This window comes from Manis pentadactyla, chromosome 1 (assembly GCF_030020395.1).
Source record: "Manis pentadactyla isolate mManPen7 chromosome 1, mManPen7.hap1, whole genome shotgun sequence".
Lineage (NCBI taxonomy): Eukaryota > Metazoa > Chordata > Mammalia > Pholidota > Manidae > Manis > Manis pentadactyla.
The window spans coordinates 216,966,966-216,989,098 of NC_080019.1; the positions used below are offsets into that span (position 1 = coordinate 216,966,966).

A 22,133-nucleotide genomic window follows, 5' to 3' on the forward strand; every position below is an offset into this window, starting at 1 on the left:
AGTTCACCCGCTTCTCCTTGAGGATTCAGCTGAAATGTCCCCCTCCCTGATCTGGGAAGTCCACCGCCCCAACCTACATTGATCTCTCTGTGCACATTTATTACCTTCCTAGCATGTCTCACAGCTCAGACACTTACTTATTATATGTCGCCAACCCCCAGCCCCCCAGAAGGCAGGGGTGTGGCCTTGTCCTCTGACACCTTGAGTCCTGACACACACCTCATAACTATTCAGGACATGTTGACCAAATTAACTTCTGAAGGAGGAATGTATCAAGTGGGTCCCACTTTGGTCTGGCAAGGTGTTTAGTAATGACAAACCAGCCCATGTCCCAGGACTCCGATGGCTCCCGCAGATGCACAGCTGCATATTGCCAGGAGGCAGGTGGCATGGAGTCACAGGGGAAAGGATTGCCCCTCTACATTCTTGTCATCTGCCCGTGACGGCCCACGGAAACACACGGAACAGTGGGAAACTGCAGCTTTCATGAATGACTTATCTGGCGCTCATTAATAATGCAGGGAGAGGTCATGCTCAGCCGGGCAGGGCTGCAGGGGTGGGGCCCAGAGGAATACCATCGTCAGCACCAGAGGCGGGCCAGGGCCACGGTGACCCTCCTGCACCCTCTGACCGCCGTGCCACTCGGCCGGAACATGCCATCCATTCTCTGAAGCCCACAAGGCCGAGTTTCCAGCCATATGTCCCTCAGTGGTGTGGCAGGTGTCACAACACTGCTGAAAGGCCAGGGGACCATACTGCCAGATGGAGAGTGCTGCCCTTAGAAATGTCAGGAATGAATGTCTACTCTGAATGACCTGCTTTCCTATTTCTCCATTAAGAGCATATTGAGCTGTGTCTGTTACTGAACTTCAAGGGAAGGGTCCCCTTCCCAGCCCCACTGTTCACCTGCTTACCAGGGTGATTTTTTTAAAAATACGTTTGATCATATGCATCAGCCTGTAATTAGGAATAAGCTGAAATAGGGCAGGAGTGAAAGGAAATTACTCGTACCGATGTTCACTGTGGAGTAACCAAGTCTTGATGTGAGTGGAAATAGGGATCAAGGAGAGCTTTTCTGACTGCTTAAGAGTCTCCAGAAGTTTCTTCGAAGTCAGTTATTCTTGAAGTACGGCCCCAGACAGGCAGCTTCCCCATCCCCTAGGAACTGGTTAAAAACACAGATGCCCAGGCCTCCCAGCTAGAATCTCTGCAAGTGCTGTCTGGCAGTCTGTGTTGAAAAGGCCTCCAGGTGAGCTTCGTGCACGTTTAAGTTTGAGAACCTCTGTTCTAAGTCAGACCGCAAACACCGGGAAAGGAAGGACTCAGGCCTTAAGCCTGCCGGCAGATTTTCACACATCTTCCTTTGGGTGAACAGACAGCGGAGCAAGTTCCTATCTCAGGCACTTAGATGTCTATCGAAGATGTAACCTTCTGTTGGTTGATACCAAAACCAAGTTACATCATTTTGCTTAAGCAGAGCTTTTTTCCAAGTAGATTGTTGTGTAATACTTAGTTTCTAAGCAGAAAATTGAAGATCAGTGAAGTTTTATCTGTAAATGATACTTGTACACACATACATATACATATACATGCATACACAGCAACATACGTGTGTATGTGTCTGTATATATTTTACAGACAAAACTTCACTAACCTTCAATATTTTTCAACAGCTGTCCTTCTCAGAATCAGCCCAGGCTCCAGAATTATCCTGTGCTCCTCCTAAGCCAAACGGCTTCCCACTCCTGCAAACATGCCCTTTCTTATCATGAATGGGGAATTAATCTAATTAAAGAAATTCCCAATAATGTGAGTGACAATGGGCAGAAAAGAATGTGTTTTAAGAAGAGACAGGGACCTTGATACCCAAACAAAACCAAAATTGCAGACTTCCAGGGAAGGTAAATTGAGCAGGACCCTCATTTTGATAATGAGCCACGGGGCTTGCACCAGGATGGCAGGTCATGGTTTACAGACCCTGCCTTGCGGGGACTTCCGAGTTGCAGTACTCCATGTAACTGTATCTGTCAATTAAACAATACTATTGGCCAGTCTTTAAAAATTCTCTTAAAATTTATTTCTATTTGTTGTGTCAGAGAGTGAACACTTTTAAAGCTCTTAATAAGCTTTGTCAAATTACCCTCCCAGATAAGCCTTTTGGTGTAATACCCACCAGCATATTAGTGTCTGCTCACATCAATCCCCACCCCATACTCACTGGGCATTAAGGATGGTCTTTTTCTTTTTCCTTTTTCCTTTTTTTTTGCCTATTTGGTAGCAAAAGCGGGTGGGAGGCAAATGGACTCTGATTTGTAACTTGCATTCTTACACCAGTCTCAAGGTACAAAAATTCCTCTGGGCAATGGCTCTCAAACTAGAACATGCATCAGAACTACCTGGAGGGTTTGCTAAAACACCAAGTCCTGTGTCCACCCCCAGGTTTTAGGTGCTGCTGGTCTGGGGGCCACCCTTTGAGAACCACTCCTTTAAGACATACATAATTTATGGGTGGGCGATGGATGCATAGATGAAGGTGGGGGATTGGTGAAAGGACATGAGAGGGGGAGGGAGGGCAGGCATATTAAGGGTTTACGCGTCTTCAGTTTTACTACTGCCAAATTGATTTTCATCATCACAGAAGAGAGGTTCTTGTTGCTTCACATCCCTGGCAACAGTTGGTATTGTCTGACTTAACTTCCCCAGTGTAGTGAGCATGTGAAGAGGTATCTCACTATGATTTAAGTTTGTTTCACTCTGGTTACAGTGAAGTTGAGTGTCTTACTCTTTTATATGTACACTGGCCGTATTTGAGTTTCTTTTTGTGTTGTGAAGCATCTGTTCAGGCTGCTCCTACCCAGTTCTCTCCTGGACGTTTCATCCTTTCCTTTTGGTCTGTAGGATTTTTTATTAAAACATAGCCTGGACAGCAGTTCGGCATCAGATGTGAGGTGCAAAGATGTTCTCCCTGCTGGTGGCTTATCTTTCCCTTCACTTTATGATGTTTTCCAATGAACCAAATCCTTAGTTGAGTATAGTCAGATATATAAATCTTTTCTTACGGTTTGTGCTTTTAGTCTCTGGACTAACCTGCTTAAAAATATATTCTCTACTTTGAAATCATAAAGCTACTCTCTTATATTTTCTTCTAAAAGTTTTATAGAAATTTTGCCTTTCACATTTACTTTTTTTAAGTTGGAAGCGACTTAATTTCTTAAGAAGGATTTTTTTCAGTCCCTCTTGGAAAAAAGGCCATTCTTCCCCATCAAGGGTCAGCGCCAGTTTCCTTGTGTGGTGGGGGGGCTGTCGGTGACCTTTCTGACCTGGCTCCCTCATTCCCTGTGCACCCTGTGCATTCCCAGTGTGCCGGTAAGTGTCTGTTGTATCGCTGTCATTATGCTATAATTCTTGGTCCCTGGTAGAGCAGGTCCCTCCCCAGTGTTGCCTTATCGTGTCCTTGGCTGTTCTGTGCACCGTGTGCACCCTTGGACACGTGATGTTCCACTTGTCACACTGATGTATCAGCTCTGTTCTTCTCAAAGTGAGTGGTGGGCTTAAAATATATGTGCGAGTGTTCTTTATAATTACATATCTCTTAGAAAAATGTTGGTGCATTCAATATTTAATAAAATAAAAATATTAAGATACCCAAGAAGAAATACCTTACAAGCTTCCCTGTCCCCCAAATTCTGAAGGAAAGTAAATCAGACACAGTAATGAGGGGGAGAAAGGAATTAGTTGGCTATAAAGATCTTTAAAAAGTATAAAATACCGCCTTATTTTTTTCTTAATATATTAAGCATTCTTATCCATAAGAGAATGCTCTCAAACCATATTTGTTTGTAACAGAAGATTTCTGTAAGACTACAGTTAGAGTTAGTGTCCTTGTGAACACATTTTCTAAGCGTTCACACGTTTCTGTATAAGGAAGTTTTAAGCAAAAATTTTTTTTTGTGAACAAACAGTGCATAAACCAAATAATGCAAACACTTAACTATTCACAGTATTAAACCAATGAAAACATGGTTAATTTGTCAGACATCTGGGGAAATAACAGTCCCCCCCAGTATGTGGAGCAGTTTGCCCCAGCCCAGACACAGTCCTGGTTGCCTTATGTGACAATTAATTACTCCTCTCCGCGGCCCTCAAGCATCAGTGGTGGTGGCACACCGCATGGGGGGGGGGGTCACACCTTTTAATAAAAGAAAACTCTGAAGAATATGAGCCAATTTTCCTTTACCAAGCAGTGTTCACTGTTTGGGGAGCCTGCGAGAGACATTACTGTCCTTCCTAACAGTATTTCTGTTGGCCTCAGGAGACAAAAAGCAGTGGCTCTCCTCGCCACCAGAATTGCGATGGTATTTTGCATCCGCGAGTCTGTTGCTGTGTATCTAGTTAAGGGATGCCTGGCATGAATGACTTGCATTGCACGCGCTCTCCGTGTTAGAGATCTGCCGCTATATGCTGCACTGAGCTGTGTGTATCAGTGTGTTCTGATTTGGAATCAATTCCCTAACACGGGGTGCCTCTGTTTCCCCAGGCCTGGCATTTCCTCCCTTGGCATTTTCTCTTTGGGAACTGTATGGCTGAGATTTATAGTAGAGAGCTAGGGATCTGGAAGCTTTCCCGGCATTAAGGTTTGAGTTGTGTGTCCTGTCTACTCTCTCCCTGCCCAAATAAGTTTCTGTTCAAGTTCCTCCTTGAAGTGGAACCTACGTGGCTGTTCCCCAAGGAGCGCAGGGGGGGAGTCAGCCCCAAGGAGAAATCAGCATGCATTGATGTCTTTTTCCTCAGTTGGCCGTGAAGTCTCAGAATCAGCCATACTCCTAGCCAGCCACAGTTAAGAATTGTCCAGAGACAGGAGGAAACAATTCTGGCATTGAATTATTTATCCTTGAATTAACAGCAAAGGCTCTAGATGAATATATTCTAGTGATGTGAGCTCCTATGCTAATAATTAATAACAAATGATAAATACTCACTGTGCTGTTTGCCACAGCACGTGGTTTCTAAACATGTGTTATATACAGACCTCATGGAATTCACACACAGCCCCTTAGGTTCCATTTACAGAAGAGATAGCAGAGGGTCAGCTAGAAAAGCTGACTGCCTTGTCCAGGATCACACGGCTGGGAAGGGGCAAAGCCAGGGTCCTCCTAGTGGGGTCACCTGACTCGGGCACTCAGCAACCACGGGCAGTGCCCCTCCTCTCACACCTCCAGCACACACTTAGGGGTCCCCTCCGCCATCCCAGGACCCGGCTAAGTATCTGGCCATGCAAGGGAAAGGAAAGCCACTGCCTTGTGGGGCTGACATTTTGGGGTGAAGGGAGGTCAGAAATGGAATCTTACACTAATGAACATGTACTTCCTGCATAAGGTGAATGCCAAGGAACTAGGGATCACAGGAAGGCCAAAGATCTGCTCAGTGGTGCCCTCTGTTAACTGGGGGTAGTGCTGCCACTTGAGGGGTTACATGGTGTGTCTGTGATTCTACACTTGCGTGCAAGTCCACCCTATTCTTTTCTTAAAGCAGGAAAGGGATTCTATTTTGCATGTTATCCCAGTTGAGACTTGCCATGGGGTTGTCCTACGACCAGCACTTACTGAGTGCCTACTGTGTTCCCTGGGCCACGCATGTGCTGAGGGAAGCGCTGAGGACAGCCGTGTGCTCACAGTGCCCATGGCCGGAACCTGTGCCGCACAGTGTTGTAGGGCATGTTAGTTGTTACATGTTGTCAAACAAGATGACCGAGGCTGCAGGGACTGAGGGAGAAGGCTGGCATTTTTGGAGGAGGTAGTGGCAGCCAGGCCCCCAAAATTGGGTTAAAAAGGCTCATCATTATAGGTCAAAGGTCTCCAGAGAGATGGGTAAGAGGAGTGAATCCCAAAAGGACAACTTAGTGGACATCACTAGGTACCAGTTGCTGTCATTTCTTTTAAAGGATAACAGGGCTTTTACACACGTATGTAGGCCAGAGCTTCCCAAAAACAATATGCAAAGGTGGGAATATGCAGCACATTTGGAGAAAATGCTCAGATTCCATCATTGATTCACTGTGTTATTTATCGGACACTTGCTGTGTGCCAAGCAGGGTCAGCCAGTGGCAGTGCTGCTACGACAGCCACAAAACTCCCAAGGCGGCAGTCTCACTTCCTCCCAGAGATGGGGCGGCATCGCCAACTTTCACCAGATGGAAAGGCATGCCTGACCAGCACTGGGGGTGGGTGCCTGACTGCCAGCCACGCAGGGCCCAGTCAGGGTGGCCACGCTGGGTCCCCTGACCACCTGAGCGTGGACCAGCTGGCATCAGCCAGGCTAGGCTCGAGGGCAGGAGGGGTCCTAGCCTTCTGGGAAAAGCATTTCATTAATAATGCTTTCCTGTGCTTAGGTCTCATGTGCTCTCTCCTGTTTAAGGGGGCTTTGTTTCCAGGGTGCTGTCCCAAGTTTGACACAAACTCATTGAGTTAAAGCAGATGAAAACACTTTCGAAAGCATAAAAGTGCTGTGTTGATAGTGGCATGACTCTACAATGTATATTTAAAGGAAGAAATGTTTTGGATAGGCATTAAAAATGTTACACATACCCTCTCCCAACTAAAAGGCTAATTAAGGGAATTAGAGTTACCCATTCACAGAAATAAAAGGCACCCTATGTTATACCCAGACAGTCTGTACACAGAGCCTCGGGGAGCAATTAAGACAGCGCATGGCCAGAAGTTTCCCCTGGATGCACACAGCTGATGTTACCGCTGCAAAACAGTTTCAAGTGAGTTCAACCGAGAGGCATGGTGAGATGAGCTCAAAGAGAAGCTTTGAGAGCTGTAGTCTCTTAGTTTCTAACTCAACTAAGAAAAGGTTTAAAGAAAAAAAAAATCCCTGACCCAAACAAAAGTGGGGGAAATCTTCACTGTTTCCTAAAGCAGCTACTGAAAAAAGCTGTGCTCCCATGGCCGCCCTCTGCTGTCCTGTGGCGGGGATCCGTGTTTTTGCCGCCGGCTACGTTGTTGCTTCTTCTCAGATCCCCCCCCCACCATTTTGCTGAAATGTAGCTGCAAGTACCTTTCCACCCAGCTGGGCACACTTGCTAACTGTATGGAAGCAACAGAACTATAAATATCACGCCGCTCCTTTCCCTCCCTTCTGATAACTGTACTCTTTAAAAAACTGTAACATCTCTTTGCCAGCTTTAAGATTGACATCATCAAAATGACGGACTGTACTCCTCTCTGCGTCTCTCTCTCTGGAATACCCCTACGTTTCCTTGTTGCCTAATTGCATTATCAAGTGTTTTGTTTGCTTCATTAATTCCTTCCCAGATGATTTGGTCCTGGTAGGTTTCTGGTGAATTCCATCCTTGTCTGATAAATCATCCTAGAAAATGCTGCTGGTTCTTCTGTGTCAGAGGGATTGGAGTGTACACACTCATTCCTGTGTCCCAGTGGCTTTTTCTCCTTCCTCTCACAAAAGCAACCCCTGTTAGCTTCATTATTAAAACTCTGTTAACAGTTGGACAGCATGAGAGATCTGTCAAAATGGTGCTTTGGCCAACCTCTCATTGGAGCGCTCATGGCTCACCTCGCTGGAATATACTCCAGGTTATTTTTGCCATATAAACAAAATCCCTGCAGGTTGGCCACCAGCAAAGTCCATCTTCTCTCTGCTCTGCTGGCCGTGAGAGTCAGGGAGATAGCTGCAGGGCCCACCACTCTGATGGGACGCTTCCCTGCAACCAGAACAGGGAAATCAGGAAGGTTTACCTTACGAGTATCCATGGGATGTGAAAGGGTTGGGAACATAGTTCTTGCTCCCAGGAAGGGACATAACTGTCAGAGCAGGGGATTGTGGAGTTGTGCTGTAAGTTCCTATTTTCCACAAATATCTTTCTTTCTGTTCACTTTGACAAACTTACCAACAGCCTCCCATATGCTAGTTCTGTGCCGCAGAAATTGGTAATTACTCTGCCATTTGTACTTCCCAGAATTTAATCACCAAAACACAGATCAATTATTATAACATGGTTGTATTTTAAAGCCCTTGGGTGCGTGTGAGGCCAAGCGGGAGAGTCATTTTATTTCCTACTATAGAGGCGATAAATATCCTAGGATGTCATCATTATTCTTTTGTGTCATTTATAAATCACATTTATAAATCTTCTGAGAATGAAGTACCAACTTAAGTTCATTTTTGATTCATAAAGGGTCTAAATCTTCCCAATTTCCGTTCCTCCCCCAGTCAGTTATTCCTACTCATTTTCATTGGCTTTTCCTTCAAAGCCACTATTTCCAGCAGCCTGCATTAATTTCTGCAGTGCCCATTAGGGAACTGTGTATTTGAGAATTTATACCTACTGATAAGAAGTTGTATCTGGTCTCTGGTTGCAAGGGAGGGTCTCTTCAAGCTCTGAATTCAGTAAAGGTATATCCGGATTCATTACTGCATATAAGCACTCCTAAGTGGAATATTCACATAGAGTACAGATGAAATGTGAGCTGGTTAAGATAAAATGTTTTATCTTTTAGAAGCTTCTTTCAAATTTAGAAATAAATCTCAACCTATCAGAAAAGAGGCAGGTATTTTCTCCTAACCTAAATTTCCTCAACCAAGTGAGCAATAATTTGCTGTTAAAAATACAGAATTTTGTCCAAGTGGAGGGCAAACAGGTTAGTTTTTGTGCTTTCATCATATCAACTAGATAAGCACTGAAATATTTCCCCTGCCGCACACAAATACACACACACACACACACACACACACACACACACACACACACTCACACACACACACACACACACACACACACACACACACCCATCTCTCCAAAATGATTCCACTGCCGGAAGTCAGGAGAATAAAATATGGCTCCCATCCCCATTCTGAGAACACTTGAGCGGCAGTGGCCACTCTTCTATCTGCAGTCTTCCTCCTGGGCAGAACCAAGAGGAAAGAGAAGATGACGAAAATTTTCGTAATGAAAGTGCTGAACATTACCCATCATAGTACCACTCAGAGCTGTTGATGTCCAGTAAAGATCAAAGCTACAAATCTGAGAATTGTGTAAGTGGATATGATTTAGATGTTTTAATATAGTTGTACAACACCAGTGGTGTGGGGCAGCTCACATGCAGAACCAAGTGTTTTAGCAGCAAGTGGGCAGAGCTTCTCCCATTGAGGCTGGAAAGTATGTGTCCCATTTTATAGAGAGAGTTGTTGAAAGACAGGATGGAGTGGTTTTGTGATCAGTCACTAGAATAAACCATTCTTCCTTCTATAATGTAACCTCCTGGTCTTCCAGCGAAAGAGAAGAGGTGTAGGATTCGAGAGTCTCAGGAAGCAAGGTCTCCAGCAATAAGTAGCAGCCTGCGTTGGGGCAAGGACAGCAGGCGGAAGCTCTTACCGGTAGCGCCCTACTTGCCCATGCATACTTGTGCGGGAAGCCCCCCTGGAAGGAGCAGTGACTTAGGATCCTGACCTTCACAGACAGCCTGTCTCTTAGGGGGTAATCCAGTGGCAAAGTGGCAAAAATTGTTAAGAAGCTAGAATCTGCCTAGGTCCTTATTCAAGTTTTTAAAATTTGCTACTTGCATTGGTTTTGCCTTGATATTCATACCTCAGCAAGTATTTCGGCTTAAGTAAGAAAAATATGTTTGGAGTTCAAGTTCAAGCTCCCCAAACTACTGTTGAATAGCCTGTAACTATTAGGCAAGTCACTTACCCTGTCAAGTCTCAGCTTCCTGTGAAAACGGGATGAATTCCAATGGCTATGAAGAGGGGCTTTACTTCCTAAATATCCGTTTGCTCTGCTTGGACCACTTCAGTTGTGTTCTTCCTACCAAATAACAGTCTGTTCCACCTCTCCACACCCTCATGTGTACCAGGTTTCCTCCAGCCACAGGACTTTTGCACTTCTGCTCCCTGCATCTGGAATACTCTCTACTCTCTTCCTCCTCCGCGTGTAAATCCTGTCTATTCTTCTGCTCTGTAATCAGCATCTTCTCCTCAGGGGAGCCCACTCACTCCAGCCCCTGCCAGGCTGTCTTTCCTTCCCTCATCAGATTGTTAGCATCTTCTTTGTTCACCAGGCTGGGAACGTCCTGGGGGCAGCTCCCATTTCTGGTTTTGCTCACCAATGTACTGACAACCCCAGGAGGGATGCTGGGCACACTGTCATTTTCAGCATCTATTAGACCAGTAAGCAGTGAATGAGCGATTGAATGTAAAATGCCTAAGCATAGTACATGGTACATAAAAAACACTCAGAAGTTTCATTCAAAGAAGTAAAAGACAGGATCCTTACCATCAAGTAGCTTTAGTCTTTGAATTACATTCTGAATCTCAGACATACTATGTAGTATTTCCCTGGTGTGAAACTTTTGAAACTGATCTTTAGGAAATTGGAAGTATATAAGAAGATATAACTTATTTAGAAAGCTGACCACTATGACATAAAGCGTCATCAAACATTTGTTATAACATTCTTTTAAATCTGCACAACAGCAGTTCATTTGATGGAGGGATCTTCCTACATGTCCTTTCTTCTGAGGCTTAAGGGTAGAAATTGTATTCTAACCAGCTCTCTAGTCATTGAAGAAAACAAGAGCTAACAAATTTAAGTTTATACAAGATGTTTATGAAACCAATATGAAATTTCCACCCATGAGATGGAAATGACATAATAAGATGATTTTCTTAATATGATGCTTACAAAAACCTGGCCATGCCTTCCTCCTCTGATTTGGGGCTGTATTCACCTTTACAGTGGGAGATGATGCCAGTATAGGTTATTAAATGCAATGAAATTGATACATGCAGAAAGAAGCGTGATTACTTGTGCACTAAGCATGCATCTCCCAATGCCTGGTGAAAGCCACTGGCATCTTGACTGGCTGGCTATAGACAGACACTCCATGTGCCTCTCCATGTCGCCTGTAAAATGGGGACAATGGCGCACCTCCCTCCTGTGAAGATGGCATCAGTAAATGTATAGAGTGCTTAGCATACCATGTGGCACAGAGGGGGTGCTGACCACTGTTGGCTTTCTGGTGACTGAAGTGTCAAATTCCAGCATTTTACTTAAGTATTCAGGCTACTGCTCTGTCCACAGAGAGCAGGTGAGCACCGAGCTGATACCTGCTTTCTCAGACTCTGTGACCTGCTAGTACTCGGGGGGACACTTTTTCCAGACCCTTTTGGTGTGGCGATGCCGTAGCTGAGCCAGCCGACAGTCCCCTCCTGTATGTCCGAGGCCAGTCCCCACGTGCGGCCTCCTGGCCTGGTGACAGCCAGCGTGCGCCGCTGCCAACCCCTCCAGCACATCAGCGTGAGTTAGGCAAACGTCCCCTTTCCTCCGGCCGGGCAGCCCACAGTGCGCGGCCCTGCTCCTCTCCTGGCCTGGGCTCACTGCCCAGGGTTACACCATAACCGATCCCAGAGATGGGGAGGGTGTGGGGCACGCGGAGCAGGGCTGGGAGGAGATGAGAGGCAGGCGAGAAAGGAGCGTGTGGAGGAAGAGAAGCCATTTAGTATTTCCTGATTCTCTGTGAGGTCTATACGTTTGGCATTTCTTGCGTCTCACCTGGTCACCTGCTCAGCCTTTCTGGTCTCATGTTCTATGCTCTCCACAAAAGCAGAGTATGCTTTCTTGATACCGTGTTGATCATACCGAGGGATGGTACAATATACACTTAAGATTGAAAATGCTTCTCACAAAATATGCCTATATGTAAAATGTGAAACATTTTATTCTTGTTGGGAATCTGGAAATTATTATGTAAATCAGGTTGGTGGTCAAATTAGCCAAGCATATAAGACCAGAGAGCAGAAATTGCTGAGTTTGTGTTTTAACAGATGTGCGTGGGGCGTGAGGGGGGACGTTACTTTCTACAGGTCACTCGGTCATACATATAGTGAGCCTCCTGCATGCCAGCTGCCATACTATGTGCCACGTGTAGTGGAAGGAAGAAAAGACAAGGTCCTTGCCCTCGTGGAGCTTAGTGTCTGGTGGGAAAATGCAGCCCATCAAATGTAAAATAACTCCTGCCATTACACATCAGGGGAAGGCTGGGGGGTGGTGAGGACCCATCTGACCGAGCTGGCACCTCATTGTGGCACCTTGTTCTCCAGCATCATTGAACTCTGGGGGTGAGATGGGGAGGCCCCTGGATGGGCGCTAAGGATGGGTTGAGTTTTTCCTGATAAGTAAGAAGGAATAAGAGAAGGGAAGTAGGGAGATTTAGCTGTACAAACACGCTGTTTTCAAGTCCTCGACACTGGGCTTTCATGTATGTTGAGCTGCTGCCTTAAATTACCACCTTTAAAATGACATATAAATGGGCATAAGTGGGTCAAATGTAGTGTCCTTCAGTGGACACTTGGATGTCATCACTTAAAATAGTGTTTGGGGGCAATGCCATCAAGGCTTCCAAAAGGAGATAAGCCAGGTATTGTTAAGGTAGAGTTTTTACCCAAAAAGAAAACATTGTATAACATTTTAGGGCCAATACGTTTTACAAAACTAAGTACATGCATGATTTCTAGTCTCTAGTTCTTTATTGCTTTAAGATATGTTACCTGTTTTATTATTCAGAGGCTGATAGCCAGGTGTCTTCTTTATTTAGGGAAAAAAGTGAGAGATTTTAAAATGTGAGATACTTATTTTAGAGACGAAGGAGACTCCCCTCACAGGAAAAGTACCCCGGCTAGGATTTCACCTGTGCAGGGGGCTCAGCACGCAGTAAGTGGGCGGATCTTGTGGTTGTAGCAATACCAAGCCTGGGGAAATAACATCAGAACACACTGAGATATCACGAAGGACTACTTCCTTTTGGAAATCAGATATATGGTAGAGATTTAAGTTTTAGAATTGTGTATGTATGATAGGCTAGACTTACACAGATCTCATCTCTAACTATTAGCGTTCTTTCATAGAAACACAAATTTGAACACCATTTGTTCATTAAGACTCATCTGACAAAAACCTACATTTCAGATAAGGTGGCCTTCCCTTTATCGAGCCCTAGAGCAGCCTATAAATTTGAAATAAATTAGGACAGACACGAGTTTCCTGAATTTTAAAAAAAAAGGTTTTTTTAAATTCAGCCTAAATCAGGGCTCTTTTACTTTTCCATATGTAGTTTATTGTAGTCTATCGTTTCCAGTGTAATCTAAGTTTTAATTAGTTTGAAAACATAGGTGTGATATTTTATGGAATGAAATCACTGCCCCTGTGTTTAATTAAATGAACCCCATAAAAGTTGGGTTTTAGCCAGGGGCCCAATTTATTGTAGGCAAGATGTAAAACTGCATTTGCGCTTGACCCTGAGGTCGTTTGCACAGGCCATAGAAACAGAGGTGATTGAGATATGCTGATCCTCAGAAATCACACGTCTTCCCATAAATAGATACTTATTTTCTAATTTGGAGAAAGCATGATACGTCTTCTCTAGATAACATATTTCATAGTCTTTTGAACCGCTTACAATTAAATTGTGGGGAACTCTGCAAGCATTCTGGGCCCGTTTTGAAATGTAATGCAAAAGGTGTGTCACATTTATCTCACCAATGGTATTTCCAGGTAGACAGTGAAAATTTAAGTCTCTCTGTGGATTCAGGGCTCAGTTAGTGTTTCCGTGAGCTAAGTCTCAGCCAGATCAACTCCCTCACTTGATGCCTTGGCAGAACTTCCGAGTAGCATCCCAGCAGCGAAGAGGGGAACAAATCTCACAAAATAACCTCAGTAAATACTTGCTGAATGAGTGCGTAACTGAAAGGTGGGCAGTCAGGTGTCAGTGAAACCTACCCTCAGACGGAAAACCGTATCAGCTTGCGTTAGTTCCCAGAACCGTGGAAACGCAGTCAGGAGCTCCTCATAGAAAAAGCAGCAGGCGTGTTACTGGGTGTAAATGGAACCGGAATGGAGTCATTTTTGCCCTCAGCATAATTGTCTCATTGCAGACCTTACACTAAAGGACCTCTCTGAGGTCCCTTAGTGTCATGTCACATTTGTGGCAAGGATATCTGCCTTGCGACAAACTGATTGGATTTTCACCATAATTGTACCTAAGTCCCAGGGGACCAGCCAGAGCCTTAGGTGAATAACTTAAGCATTTAATTTATAATAAAGATAAAGTTTGCAATCAGCATTTCTTCTTCCAAAACATTCCATTTACTTGGTTTTAGAGCTGCATAAACTGTTTTAAAAGCAATCTGCTCAATTGGGCGAGTTAATGATATTTAATTTGACCGGGCCAGACGTCACTGCAGGAACATTCCGCCTGGAATTGCAGCCATCGTCATGGCAGTTTTGTGTAATGTGGATGTCTGCTAATCCCGGGAATAGAGGTTGTCATCCTCGGTTGGCTGGCAGTGCACCCGAGTCATCACCTCGCTTAGTCTCTCAGTGATGTGATTCCAGCATGACAATGTAATAAGTGTTATGTGCACAAGGTAATTCAAAACAAATTTGGTTGTGAAAATGAATCGTCTAGGATAGTCAACTCCCTCCTTGTCTCGTCGTCCTTTAAGAGAATGTAATGGTCCCTAATGGTCCCTAAAGTACCAAGTCAAGAAGCGTATGTGGCCAGGGGTCAAGTCCTGTGAAGTTTATCTGTTGCACTCCCCCCTTCCCAGGAGAACCCCAACTCGAGGACTGGAAATATTAATGTGTATATGGGGTGGTCCAGGAATATCAGATAGGCAGAGAGCCTTGCAGGATGCACATGCCTCTGAAGAGTACCTAAGTAGGCTTCTGCGTCCTTGATGTACAGATCACAGGCATACCTTGTTTATTGTGTTTCGCAGATAATGCATTTTTTACAAATTGAAGGTTTGTGGCAACCCTACATAGAACAAGTCTGTCAGCACCATTTTTCCAACAGCATTTGCTTTCTTCGTAATTCTTGGAATATTCCAAACTTTTTCAGTATTATTCTATTTGTTAAGGTGATCCGTGATGACGATTTACTGAAAGCTCAGGTGATGGTTAGCATTTTTTCACCATACAGTCTTTTAATTACAGTAGGTACATAGTACATGTAGTGTGAAGATAATTTTTATGCACTGGAAAACCAAAAGATTAATTTGACTCACTTTATTGCATGTCCAAGCTATGCCTCAGAGGTGTTTCTCCTGGGGAAATAGGGCTATTCTGGTACAGGACCCCTATTAGCCCTAGTATCTTAGTGAATCCCTCTTGTTTGCATGTTAGGTACCCTAAGAGGCACAACACAGTAGTTATTACACTTGTTTCACAGATGCAGAAACAGAATAATTGAATTTCCCAAAGCCTCCAGTCAGGATTCCCCCCAGGCCCCAGCTGCCGTGTGCAGCAGGAGGAGCTCCCTGGGTCATGCAGGCGTGCACTGAACTGTGCTTCATTAACGTGCACACGTGGCTCTAGGCTCCTGAGAGTGGCCCCTTGGGCTCAGTTGTCAGAAATGCCTTTCTGTGGAACCTGGACAGAAGTGGTGGTGACATTCTGGTGTGGGGTGAAAGGCATTTCACAGTCACCCCAAGTCCCAGCCTCCCTTGGGAATTGGCCACTGCACTCTCTGCATCCATGCCTTCCACCTTGTCGAAGTAGACACCACAGCAAAGCCGTCCTGTATTGTGCAGTTGTTCGCCCCTGAGAATCCTCTGGGCCGACCTGACCCAGTGGGAACTCCATGTTTTTCTCTTTCTGGCTACTGTTTACACTTCCTCGCAGCTGCTCTAGCCTTGGCTTACAAAGCCATCCAAGGAAAGCACTAGTTGCCATCACTTCTGTATAAAAAGGAGCTGATTAGGATGACCTCCCAGTCAGAAATGCATTTTCCCTGATTCTTTCATACACAAAGAAGGATGTTTCTGGAACTAATTTTCTATTATATCTGTGCACTATTTACCCCTTTGGGGATGTTTTGGGCTGCAGGTAGCACATATCCAAGTTAAAAAATGGCCTGAGGTGTAAGGAATGCACTATCAAACATGATGAGGTTCTAAGCTTGTTTACTTCATTTCCTCAATATCATCAGAAATCCCAGTTCCCCCGTTTTACTGTTTCATATCCCTCAGTATGTTCATTTGGTCTCAGAGACTGGCTCCCAGTATGATTCCAAGATGCTTCCGTGAGGCCCAGCAACGCATGCAGGTGACCGGTCCACAGGCACAGGGACCATCCCTGGGCACAAGCAGCAAGCCCACACCTCAGGCTGCCCCACAGGGAATGCCCTGATCAGGTGGAAAGGAAATGAGAGCAGAAGCAGGGGAACGAGGAACAATAGTGTGCACCAGGCAGCTAAAACTGTCTGCTGTCATAGTTGAGAGACCCAACTGTGCATGTAAAAGGTAAAGACTCATAGGATGGATTCCTTTTTAGACACAACTAGAAGACTCCTGGGAAAAAATCCCTTGCTCATTCCCCTTCAGCAGAAAGCACAGACCTGACATATCTACAGGACCCATTTGAAAACCTTAATGTCTGAGTTCATTGTGGTTAATACTACCTCGGGTACAAGCCATTCCCCTACCCCATTCCCCAGTGACCTCCAAGGCCCGCATATCTACTTGGTGTTGGACACACCCACATCTCCTAAGGGTGTTGCCTGGGGCACTAATTTAGCCCAGGGACAAATGTACTATCACAAGGTAAACTCTCTATGCCAAGCATTTGCGGGAGACGCAGCTCAGAGCCCTGCCTCAGCGTGAATTTCAGGGCACTCCAGATTGCTGTTACACCGCCCGCCCCAGGCCCACAGCGATCCGGGCTCTGAGCATGAGGGGCAAATGGTGTAGAAGTTAGGAAGATTCCTTTGTGTCCTTTTAATCTTTTCTCGAAGAAGAGTGAAGACTGTTTGGTGTGAAGCCTGGTGCTGCCAGTCCTCCAGGTGGCCATTTTAAGGGTCTGTTGGTTCCGCCGTTCACTTATTTACCAGAGCCCTCGAGTTGGTTTGTAGCCCAGAGTTCTTGGTCTGTCTTACTCCCTCATAATGTGAGTAAATTACTGAAGTGGATTGACTCCAAAGCATGAATAATCTCCACTGGTGTGATTCATTTGGGCTTCATTACAAGGAGAGAATCTGACCTCTTTTCCTCAGCCCAACGGTTGTTGACAAGGCCCTCCAGCCCTAGAGTTCCCATCTCTGTAGGCCAGAGTGAAAGGATTTGGGAAAAAATAGAAAAATGGCTATGTAATCAATTCTCATATTCACAAAGAGAAACCGAAGTGCTGTCCACCTCAGAGGATTGAGGTGTCAGCACGCTTTGAAGTGTAAGATACTTAGGGTGGGGCACATATATGCCAGACAGGAAAGGATTCAATGTTCACTTTGACATTCATAAATAAATAATGCATGTATATTTAAAGACTGGAATGCTAGAGATTTAAATTCAGGAACTCCTAAAAGATGTGAGATGAATGTGTCAGTTGCTCTCCAGAGAAGATCTGAGAAGCTAAGAAACTTAGGCAGATATATTCCCTGCAGAATATGATTCCTATACCATCATTTCATGCTTGACTTTAAAAAGCAAAGCAACCACTTGGGGAATACTATGGAAATATTTCGGAGCCTGATAACTTTCATGCAGTGCAATCAATCGACGTTACCCAAGTATTGGAACATAATGTCATAGTCCTTTGTGTGGGGGATGGGAGGGTAGGGTAAATTAAATAGTGGGACTTCTTCCACACTGCTTGGAATAAGTTCATTTTCTAAAAATCAGGTTCTGGCTTCTGTGTTCTCTTGTGTAAGCCATTCTAAAGGTAGCCATGTTGAGTTAGTTTGGATTATACTGTTGTAAAGCAGCTTGGACCCAGATTCCAAGGTGACGTCATGTGGTTTGAGGCGGTAGTTGGGAGATGAACACACTTTGGGTCCTGCCAACTTTCCGGGTCGATCTGAGCAAACGGTTCAGAGGCACCCTCATTTAAGGCATGCAGCAGATGGGGGTACTCAGTAAGCACCAGCTTTGGGGACGCAGCAGCAGTCAAGGGCCAGACACAGTGGGAGACAATTAGGCTGGTCCCCAAACATCAGCTCCGGTGTTGGCCATTGGAGCGCTTCTTTGGCGTCTACCACATCCACCTTCAGCCTGGGCCATCATCTACTTAATATTTTTCTATTGCTTTTTTAAAGAAAAGGAATTCATTTTCAAAGAAACCTAAAAGGAACACTAATGTCATCTAACACAAACTGGAAAAATACCATTAGAACATAACAATGTAATTAATTTCTAGTTAGCTATTATTCCCTGATAGAGGCTCTTAGCCTAGGGCTGCTCTTTCCTCTCACAGGCAAGATTAGCCGGTGATGAAATTGCGTTACAGACATTCGGGTAGGAAGGCAAGACCTCCCGCTGCGAGGTTTGTCAGTTAGTGCCAGGTCTGTACACCTCCAAACTCACCCCCTCTGCACCAGGCAGGCCTTGGGAATCCTCAAACACAGAAAATCGAAGTTCTCCGACTTTTCCAAATTGCTCTTCTGGCTAGCTGCTCACACCCTTACCAGTCTTACCAGCTTCTGCATAATTATAATCCTATCCCACCCAAAATGTTTTCGGCAGGTCAACGGCAAAGACTTATCCAGAGCAACTCATGACCAGGCTGTGGAAGCTTTCAAGACAGCCAAAGAGCCCATCGTGGTCCAGGTGCTGAGGAGAACCCCACGGACCAAAATGTTCACGCCGCCGTCAGAGTCGCAGCTGGTGGACACGGGCACCCAGACCGACATCACCTTCGAGCACATCATGGCCCTCACTAAGATGTCCTCCCCCACCCCGCCCGTGCTGGCTCCCTATCTCTTGCCAGAAGAGTAAGTAACCCGATCGTGCAGCACTCTGGCGTGGAGAGTGGGCAGGAAGGACAGTGACCTTGGTTTCCCCGCCAGATGCTGAAGACCATTAATGCACCTTAGAATGTTCCTCCACATTGCGTGTGTTGAACCTGATTATTTAGAAAGGCAGTAAATTGAATCCTGTTCAAAACTGCTCCAACGTATTAGTTACTTTATTATAACCATGGAGCAGAGTTACTCAGATTATATTCTAAGAACAAAGTGACTTACAAATAACGTCTTAGAAGTTGTTTCAGAATAAGAGGTAATTGCTGCCTGCAGTGCAAAGGGTTTGTTCCTCCAACTAGAGGTATGCTCATGGTTCTTTGGAACAGACAACGGAGCAAGTTGTGGGTGTAAAGAGAGTGCCCCAAAGGCTGTGCTTACTGCTTTCTTGGGTCTCATTTCATACCTGGATCGACATTATTAAGGCCACACATGCCTCATCTAAGTACTGCCTTTACCAATTAAGTAACAGCTGTGATCCAACACCCCACATTAATTACCTTACACATACTGTCCCCCTAACTTACGTCCTGCAGACAGAGTAGCTCAGAGCCCTTGGGTCGGATAGACCTCATGCTCAAGCGCATGTCTAGCTGAGAACCGGGGCAGTTTACCTTCTTTCCCTGAGCTTTATTTTTCCCATATTAATTTAGTAATTGATGTACAATAATCTAGGAAAAAAAGGACAAGAAGTTTTCTAAGACAGGCCCCTGGCTCGCAAGCTGCCCCCAGTCAGTCTCTTTTGCTGACGTCAGAGTCATTCCTGGCTCTTCTCACTGTGCTCCTGGTTCAGATCAGTGGCTGAGTGTGGCAGATCAAAGGGCATTTTATGTTTTCTAGGGAAAACCTTGGAGTGATACCTGTTAGACTTCTGTGAGTAACTCAGTCATTGGAGTGAGCACATTTCCTGTGGTTCTATCAGATTCCAGACAAAGGCTCACCTTCTAGCCCGTGGTTTTACCGCCGTCGAACCTGCTTATCCCCCGGGCGTGACAAAGCAAATTCAACAGCTGCCGCCAACAGCATGTAAAGGTAGCAGGCAGAGGAGGCACCATCCGACATTCGCTCACAGTGTGCGAGGAACCGTTGTTTATTTCTGACGACTGTCCCTTCTATAGAACGAAGAACTGCAGGCTTAGCAATTCTGCCCAGCTTACCTTGTAGCCCGAGTGAAGCCAACTCTCTCACCTGACCCCAGCCCTCAGGCACCATAGTGTGTAGCGTCCCACTTGATCCTGCTAACACATCTGGCCGAGTCCCTGAGTACAATCATTCAAACCACTTACTTGCTTTTATAGACCAAAACTGCCTCTCTGTATTGATGAGGGCTTTAAGGCTACTCCTGACTCTCAGATGCTGAACTGTCATGGTGATGGGCCTTTTAGCCCCTAATTTCCTCTTAAGTCTAGTCAACATGACAGGACTCATCCCCTAGGGGAAACTTGAGAAATGTCAGAAGAGTCCAGAGGTCAGACCTCTCTGGTCCCTGGCTGCGGGGTCTGAGGACAGCAAGTGCACGCCTGAGGACTGAATGGGTGTGTTACCCTGAGGCCTGAAAGCCCAGGCCTTCCGCCAGCATTCTCGGGACTAAAAGCCCTTTAAGTGCAGGCAATATATTTGCCGGATGGGTCCAGAAAATTGAAAGCCAGTTGGTTTGAATGACCACTCGTGTTTGATCTGTTCTTTGAAAACTAAGTGCCTGGGAGGGAAGACCAGAGCCCATTGACTGCCGAGCTGACCTTTGGGAATGTGAAGGTTTGGGTCCCCAGCCAATAATCAGCCTGAACCTTCCATCCATAGCTGGCACTTTTCAGAGCCACTGCCTTCGCTCCTCGGGGTTCTGTAAGTGATGTTCCCAGACAGGTGGTGGGTTCTGTGCGTGGTGTGTCACATAACATTGTCTTAGAGAAACACAAGCTCCCCTCTCCCAGCAGTGGCGCACACAGGCATTTTATGTATGTACATTACATACATGTACGTGTGTGCTGGGGTGTGATGTCACACACATTTCTTGTTGTGGGACAAGCAGTATTGAGAAGGCACCGTCCTAGATGATAGAGTAGCCCTTTGAACCTGTCTCAGAACCCAGGACATACAGCTGAGTGTTGCCTAAAGTCAAGCCTTTTTCTCCCCAGAGATAAAATCTAATCGTGAAGTGCGACACGGTATATCAGCTCCTGCCTAGAGAGTGCGTTGGAAATTGGGCACTGAAAGTAACAAAGCCCCTATTGTTCTCACCCTGCATCTTAACTCCTTCCGGAGAAGACAGACTTTAGTGGAATTAGGGGCAATAGTATGACAGAGGCCCTGGACCTTGCTGGGAGACACAACCAAAGATGTGAGCTGAGATGGTGCCCCCAGCCCTAGAGCACCCAGCCCACAGCCATGGGCTTCACATGCGCCAACAACACGACCTTCTACCTGCAAGCAGGGCCTTAAAGGTCTTTCCTCTTTTCTCAGGCACCCATCAGCCCATGAATACTACGATCCAAATGACTACATTGCAGGCCTTCATCAAGAGATGGACAGAGAGGAACTGGAGCTGGAGGTATTTAGACTGTCCTGGTCTAGTTCTAAGAGTCATTGTTATGACTAAAAGCATGAACTTACTTAATGGATGCTGAATGGACTTTTAGTGGGTTTCTGTTCAAAAAACCCCTTTTGGTCCTGCCATCAAAGTCACAGGTGAGCTTCATCTCCCTGCCTTCAAAACAGAGCTGAATAATCAGGTCCCAAGGTAGAAATTGAAGTTTTAAAGTAGTTAAAAGATAGGGTAAGAAGTCCTGTGTTGGACGTTTGAATTTACATAATCTACTCCTGTCAGGCTTTAAAATCTGTACATTCTTAGAACAAATGTAAGCCTCCTCACTTTCTACTCTTTAAGTCATCAGTACTTTTACTCCAAGACAAGTGCTCAGAAGAGGTAGATAAATTATTAAAGTGGATCCTAGCCCAAGCCCAACCAAACAGGGTTTACACACTGATTCACTGGCTAAAAGTTTTCTGATGCTGATTGATCTCAAAGAAATTAAGCAAATCCCTAACTCTCCTTAAGTCCTATTTGAGACCAACTGGGACTCATGATTGTAGATGCTATAGAATGTCAAACTGGCCTCTGAGTTTTAAAATATTTAAGCCATTTACTGGTTCATTCCTCATTTTCCTTCTAATGAGAGGTAGAAAATGAGAAGAAAATCAACTTTTCAATAAGTATGTATACTTCTGGGTAAATACATTCATATTTCTGTGTATCCTCACATTGCTTGAAAACAGAATTTATGAAATGGGGTACCTTTTAAAAAGCTACCGGATGTTGAGAGATAA

The 22,133-nt window shown here is 45.2% G+C and overlaps 1 protein-coding gene across 2 annotated transcripts in view; it reads left to right on the forward strand.

The window, feature by feature from the left end:
* PDZRN3 (PDZ domain containing ring finger 3) overlaps nt 1–22,133 on the forward strand; it is a 219,792-nt gene that overhangs the window by 181,590 nt on the left and 16,069 nt on the right. For both annotated transcript variants that reach the window (XM_036878020.2, XM_057507287.1), the window contains 2 exons: nt 18,535–18,782; nt 21,270–21,357. In XM_036878020.2, the coding sequence (XP_036733915.2) occupies nt 18,535–18,782; nt 21,270–21,357 (336 nt within the window). The remainder of the gene's footprint in view (nt 1–18,534; nt 18,783–21,269; nt 21,358–22,133) is intronic.